We start from the raw sequence: 7,840 nt of genomic DNA, 5'->3' as shown, positions 1-7,840 counted from the left end.
CGTACAAGAGCAATTTGCTGTCACTGATCTTAAAAAGTGTGAACGATTGATAAGAGTACAGTCCGTTTCACGGAGAGACAGGGAAGGAAAGAGCAAAGAGAGATTGCAATTTCCGGGAGACGATCGTTAATACGTATCGGGCAGTTAGCGAGAACATCATTCGCGAGAACGCGATAAGGAGCTTGCAACAGAAATTAGTTGGCGGAAAACGATGTTATATGACTTTCCAATTAATGATGAAAAGTCGCTCGCAATTACTGAGCTTATCATAATAAAAATTTTATTTAAATTTACAGTATTGTAATATCGAAATATTCGAAATAATGAAAAACGTACAATTGATTTAAAAATGTGTAAAATAATCGAAATTAAAAACTCAACTTAGTTTTGCATAAAATTACATTTCTAAGAATATATACAATTAGATCGAAAACGAGAATAATATACAACGATACGAGTAAAATAATGGCTAGAAGACAATGGCTTTCAAATAGAAATTATACTTATTTTGAATAATAGGAAAAATATATATGTATTAGTGCGTTATGTTTTATTCATGCATTAATGGAGCGCGCTTTTGTTTTACTGACTGCAAAAAGCATACAGCACTCTAACATATCAATTGATCAAGTTTATGAATGAATTTATTGGCAAAATTACAGAATGTACGACAATCTAGATCACATATTACTTTGCGAAAATTTGCATTATTCTTCGCACTATTTTATATCTGCAAGTCAAATTTATTTTGAAATACGAAATCAAGTACTCGAAGATAATTTTTTCAGGTATAACGAGAAAACTAAAAGGATACGTAACAAATTAATCACGTTTTATTTTATTCGAACATATAAATGTACATATAGAGTCATGAATAAGTCATGAAGGAGCAGTCATGAAGAAGTTAAATTTTCATATGTAATTATATGTACACATGTAGACGACATACGGCCGACGAGCTATAGCATTTTAACACAATACAGTATTAAATTAAGCAATTGTGCTTTTCATATTGCGAGATTTTGCATGATCTATGATACAATTTTTTATCGTCCCTTAATCTATAAAAATAAACATCAAAAATGTTGCTCTTACCGCGAATATAATCTTATTAATGATAGAGAGAATAGAGACAGAATGATAGAGAGAACGATAGACAAAGGATACTTCGGATTGATATAAATAACTGCATGAATGTATAATTTTTGCAAATTTTTCGGAGATTGAAATATTAATTTTTTAGAGACAATTTGTACAACATTTACTAATTGTTTTACTAACTTTTTACGTGATACAGTCTATAGCAATATCCCTAATATTTTTCAACGAGTTTTTATATCAAGATTTTACATATTTTAAGTATAATTTATTTCTTATTTTTTATTGTAATAAATTATTTACTTTAATATTTTTCAGAAATTCTGTAGAACTTTATATAATTTTTCTGCAACATATATAATAAGTTCCTTGAACATCATATATTCAACTCTGTTTGCTTTTGAAAGAGCTAATTTGCCATTATGCTAATAATAGAAACAACACGACAATGATGCGGCGATTGCGGCTAACTGTGAAAAAAAGGGACTCGATGAAAACATGTACTGTTTGAGATCAATAATCTTGTACGGAATCATAATTGTTGTACGGAGGTGGGTCGGGTCGACCCTCCGGAATACGGTATTTCTCCTCTACCTCCTGATCATTATCATCTTCGTATTTGACAGCGGTGAAGTATGAGCCTGATGTTGTGAACGTGTTGCTGTAATCTGGATAATCTGAAAGATAATTTAATATTAATATATATATATCTTTCTTTAAACATATTTATCTCTTTATTGGACATTTACCATCCAAAGGTTCTTCCTTAATTCGGATCTCTTTCGTGTCCTCATCCTGACGATCGCCGCGATCCTTTCTGTCCCTACGATCGCGATCTCTGTCTCGTTTATCCCGCTTACGGTCTCTATCGCGATCACGATCGTTGCTTCGCGAACGTCGTCTCTTGCGATCTCGATCGCGATCACGATCACGTTCTCTCCTGTCTCTCCCATCGCGCGGACGTTCAATCTCTTCGATATCAGGATCTGGCAATCGATCGCGACTTCGTCTACGCTTACGATCGCGCGATCTGCTTCTGGTCCTTCGCTTGCGATCACGTGATCTGCGACGTTCCCTATCCAGGCGATCGCGATCTCTGTAAAGCGATTAAATAACATAATGTTTAAGATCTCTTTTTAAAGTCTTTTTTTTTTAGATTTTGTTACTTATTATTTCCTCCTCTTCTCCTTGCAGCTTACCTGTCTCTGTCGAGGCCGCGTCCTGAAGTCTCCCTCTCACGTTCCAAGCGATACCGTTCTCGTTCCCTCTCGTTATCCTCTCGTCCCGAATGCTTGATATTAACGTCGGGGCCGCCCCTACGAGTGCCACCTAGGCCGCCGCCGAGTTTTCGGGGCAACCAACCTTTTACCGTTCTCGCACGCTCGACATCGACCAATACTCTGCGACCATCTATTTTCTTACCATCCGCATGCTTATACGCAGCTAAAAGGTACCGATCAGAAATTACTGTTCGTCAGTGGATTCATGCGCCTGAATATTTTATGTCTACAACGAGATCATCTACGTGCCGACGAAAGGGCAAAAATCCGAAAAAGCTAATTAGTGAGATTCCTGGAACCTGCGGGTCCTGGAATCAATTGATCTCAAGATGCCAAATTGTCTAAAATTGAGTTCATTCGAGAATCGTTTGGATTCAAGAATCGTTTTGCAAATAGAGATCCCACGATTCAATTTAATCTTTTCAAATCTCTTCGACTCTCTCGGTCCACACATTTTCGAACGCATACATTCCAAGACTCACAGACTTTCAAAGACATAGCTTCCAGAATCCATAGATCCTATATAATTCAATCATTCTCAGATCTACGGAACCTAAAAAAAAAGAAAAAAAAGATAAACTAACTGGAATTCACAGATCTTCAGATTCGCAGATTCTATCCAAACATACGAAATTTCTAGTCCGCACAACTCGTAACTTTGAAGATCTGTGGATTCTAAAGAATTTTTTCGTGTTTGAAGAATCCTAGAATTTTAAATTCTTGAATAGATGCTTCAATCTGCAGATCAAAACATGCATTAGATCCGAAGGAAATCTTCGGTTCCGCAGATCTTCTCTCTCTCGAAGAAATGTCAGAGATCTGGACGAGTGGAAAATGGGGAGATCGATAGAAGAAGAGAAGGAGAGAGTCGACTGAATTTTCGCAATTTCACAAAAAGGTACTTGCGAATGACAATTCGCTCGAAAGGATGATATAGGCACTTAAAATTGTGCTTAGAAACTTGCAAATCCCAAGTCACTAATGACAGTACGATCTCTCGCCGAATATCCTGCGGAGAAATCTGTCAGAAAATACTGAGGAGATATCTAAATCTCTCAATCGTCAATGCTTGTTATCGCTATAAGATCAATCAGCGGTCATTATTGTATATTAATAAGCTCAATGACCGGTCGTATTGAACTGCTGTACTTGTTACGGATGATATCGAGGTTGGTGACACGAGCTGCAGCCGATCGCGCGCACATTCGCTTGCCGGCATGTGTCGTTTTATCAATGCAAAATGCAAAAAAATATTTAATATTCGACATCAACATGCTAATATATGTATATAAATTATGAAAACAAAAATTATCCTCATGAAACGAACATTTCAAAATAAAATAAAATGGAAACATACATTACTCGAATTCTTCGTAAAATCAATATTAGAGACTTAAACTCTTCTGAAGAAGAGTACAAATTTTATCACACAATTTTCATCGAGCAAGAGATTAAATGTTTTTTTTTTTTTCTTTTAAATATTATCATTTTTCTGAAACTCCTAAAAGAGATAGTGGACGAAAATCTTAAAACCCCTTATGTCGTATACTAAATCGCATTTTACGATGTAAAACGAAGACGCGTCACAGGCCGTAGCTGCGATTATGCGACAATCGAAAGCAAGAGACGCTCCGGACTCTCTTTAGAGCGGCTTAAATCTACTTGTTTATAAGATCCAAAAAAAGTATAGCAAATACAAAAAATACCTACCGCGGCTACTTACGTACGGAAGTTAACACAAAGCGGTAAGAGGTACGGTCTAATCGTGAAATGAACTCATGTAAGAGACTCGCGAGGAGACTACTCATTGCGAAGATGCCCAGTCTTCATACGTTCGTTCGTTTGTTCATTCGATCTCTCCGAAGAGGCTTATCATTGCATTTACCTGGTGCGCTTTTACTTTCGTTCGTACTTACGATCAAACCGTGCGCATTTCGTATATACTTATTGATACGTGTGTTACAGTGATACTAGTAGTAAGTTATATTTAGCATAATGTTAAACACGAGTATCTCAAAATAGGTACTATTCGCTTTCAATAATCTTTAATATCTCCCTGATTTTAAAAGGGAAAGAAGTGTCGTTGATTCTTTTGCCGCGTCGCAATAGATTATAAATCCGAGGATCAAACCTTGGAGATCGAAATCCTCGAAATCTCAATTTCTCGGATATCTCGCGAAATCCGAAAATTTTAGACTTAAGAGTCAGGCAATCCAAAGATTCAATGATCCAGAGATTTTACAATCCACCAAGTATCGCGTGTACGTTATCCGATCACGCGAAAACCATTACAAAAAAAATTGAAGCAAAAAGATGAAATCGAATATAAAGAAAAATTAGTATTCTATATCGAAATTGATACGTTTTTAAGGACTTGTGTAATTTTTAATTATTTTTTTCCAAATATCGAATAATGAAATCGGACATATCCTTGTAAAAAACATAAGAGAATTTCAATAATTAATCTCGTCGCACATATTTTACATTCTGCATTTTGTTTTTAAATTTTTGTGTCTAAATCTATTAATTTTTTTCTTTCACACATTTAAACCGAAAAACACATACATATATTAAAATGTTATGTATGGAATACTTTTCCCAGATTAATTTAAGTTTATATATCTTTTATGACACATTCAAACTCATTATTAACTCTTATAGTTTACACATTTTTTTTGTTTTGCTCCTAATCACATATGGGTCACAGTTTTAGCTGTTTCAAAAATGCTTTTTTTATATATATTTCTTGGCTGTAAAAAATAATCATGCACGACAAAAGTTAAAAAATAAATTTAGACATTTTTTTTATTGATTAAAAGCTTCGGGATATTTCATTGTTAAAATGACCCATACATGATCTTTAAAGCTAATATTTTCAACAATTTTTAGCAAGATAAAATGAACAGATAAAATTAAAAAATGTATCTGATGATAAAAATATTAAAAAGTATAAGCTAGCTGCATGTTTCATGCAAATATGCAACGATTCATACTGTAGGATGATATTTTATCCTATTTTAGAATATTAATGCAATGATATTAGAAAAACTAACGATATTTCATGACACAAGGCCTAATAGAAATAAATGCCTTATTCATATATAAAATCTATATGTATAATCGTTCCACCTTCAAGCCACAGAATTACAGTCGTCCCAGATGTAAGATATTATTCCGTTATATTCGTATGTATAGAACGAGAAATATCCGTATAAGATCTCGTATCTATGTGTTTACTGTGTTTATTCGTACAAACGAGTATACGAGTAGAGTATGTCCCTGAACCTTCATCCTAAAAAAGTCCAGCAATCAATTTCAATGTAGAATGCTAACTTTCACGCGATTCTAACGTAAATACTAACGTTCGCGAAATTCGTAGATTCTACGGGTCGATTATACGATACTACAAATTTTAGAATTCAAGAACGATAATTAAAGAGACGTATTTTAAGAGAAAAAAAAATTTCGTCGGATTGTGTATATAGATGAAAATCCAAGTCGAAATAACCCGTAAAGAGCGTGGCGGATATTATCATGTACGTCCATTGTAATTCGGCCGAGACCACGCATCGCTCGACAAAAATCAAACACGATAAATAGGGTAAACAAGTAAAACGCTAACAAACGTTGTTGTATGTTGGATCTTACCACACATACAAACCTATCTTATCAGGCAGGTTCAGGGATTTTGCATGGAATAGTGAACGGCACTAGTTGCCGGCAGCGGCCACCACGCTGTACCAAGAACAAGATAAAAACTGTATTAATCAAAGATAGCCAATAAACGTTTACGTCATTTGTTTGTTTGTTCGTTCGTTTGTATGTTTTTCGCTTTTACCATATTTATGCATATTTACAAACGATATCCCTGCATGGGTGCGTATGGCGATGGGGAACCCCCCTAGACGGGTACCGTCTGGTTTATAAGTACCAATAAAAACGGATAGCCTAACTATAGCCCTGCCCCCACTATATCTAGCTGGAAGTGACGCTAAGTGAGGTGAAATTCCAGACTATACGGGGCTCATTGAGCTTCGCGATAACTTATTCTTTTTCTTTTTTCTCTTATCTCTTTTTTTCACCTTTCCAAGTTGTTGTTACTTACAGTGCATATCTCTTTCGTGCTCATACTCAATGAAGGCATATCCCCTAGGTTTACCATTAATTGTATTATGTATTACTACAATCTGCAAAAAATCAATATCAAGATATGTGAGCCTTTACTGTTTTCATTAGATTATTACAATAAACACATACACATATATATGTATGTTTACTATTGAGAAAACGCTCACCTTTTTTACTGGTCCATATACCTCAAATTCTCTTCTCAATTTAGATTCTGATGTATCATAATTCTGTAAAAACAAAAAAAAAGCTTGTATTAAATGTGTCGCAAATACTCAATCATATATTTGCTTAATAACATAAATTACTAATAAATGTAGTAATATTCATATAAATAATACTTACAATACGAGCTACAAAAAGAGTCTTGAAAGGATCTGCCGTTACATTAGAAATACCAGCTGGATCCCATACTGCAATTTCTTGCTCGAGCTTATATGCAACTTGCTCTGCACGTTCTCTTCTTCTACGCTCCAAACGTTCCTCTCGTGTCTCTACACGTACTGGTGGCGGTGTATCCTTAGGATCCTATTAAAAAGAAATATTTCTCTTAAAACACAAAGTTCAATAAAACTTGTTTCAAGTGAAAAAGGTTTTAATGTGATATAAAGATAAACAGATTCCAAATTTGAATTATAATTCAATAACTCGATATTTAGATGTACAATATTTCTTAGAAAGAAAATAATAAAAAGAAAAAAGTCAAAAAGATTATTTTCTGTACACTCGAAACGAAAAAAAAAAGAAATACATAAATTTATAGACGTATATTTATGCAAAAAAGTACATAGTTTCGTATATTCAGAATGAATGTTATACAAACTTAATATGTCATTCAATACCTCGAAATACTTGAGGAAAACGCCAACGCCGATATAGCCACTGTTCTTTTTCTCATGAGGAAGCTTGTTGGCTGGTGGCAGATACGGAATCGGATCACGTGGCGCAAATAATGCCAGTAAATTGGGTGGTAGAAACTGCGTCATTCTAAAAAGACGTGAGAATTATTAACGCATGAACCTCACTCACTAAACGAGCCGCGATCACATTCCATAAAATGGCAGCCACATTGGCTCCTAAATGTTGCTGTATTGTGTGGAGGGAACAAATCTCGCGCATGCGTAGTCGTGCAAACGCTAGCAGACACTATAGGTGCGTTCGTTTACGCAGTCGCTGCCGCAGATGTTATTCGTTTATCTATAGTGTACGTGATGTAAACTATAGATGAACAAATGACATTTGCGGCAGCGACTGCATAAACGAATGCACCCTATGGGTCTGTTCTTTTTAGCTGCACTGCTGCACTAGTGCAATAAGTTGGAAAGAGACAAACA

General features: G+C 35.0%; 1 protein-coding gene across 1 annotated transcript; it reads right to left on the bottom strand.

Annotated features, from left to right (window-relative positions):
• Positions 1-815: 815 nt before the first annotated feature.
• Snrnp-u1-70k (small ribonucleoprotein particle U1 subunit 70K) lies at positions 816-7,601 on the bottom strand. Its single transcript, XM_083090228.1, is given in 9 exon segments — positions 816-1,775; positions 1,848-2,194; positions 2,298-2,541; positions 6,040-6,066; positions 6,069-6,113; positions 6,484-6,565; positions 6,674-6,736; positions 6,852-7,034; positions 7,349-7,601. Coding segments are annotated over 9 exon segments (1,299 nt in total). The 5' UTR covers positions 7,493-7,601; the 3' UTR covers positions 816-1,611.
• Positions 7,602-7,840: the final 239 nt, after the last annotated feature.

Source organism: Camponotus vicinus, unplaced genomic scaffold (assembly GCF_025532165.1).
Source record: "Camponotus vicinus isolate PSW18456_S1 unplaced genomic scaffold, iyCamVici1.0 SCAF_2, whole genome shotgun sequence".
NCBI lineage: Eukaryota > Metazoa > Arthropoda > Insecta > Hymenoptera > Formicidae > Camponotus > Camponotus vicinus.
This window is presented reverse-complemented; position numbering and strand designations above follow the sequence as displayed.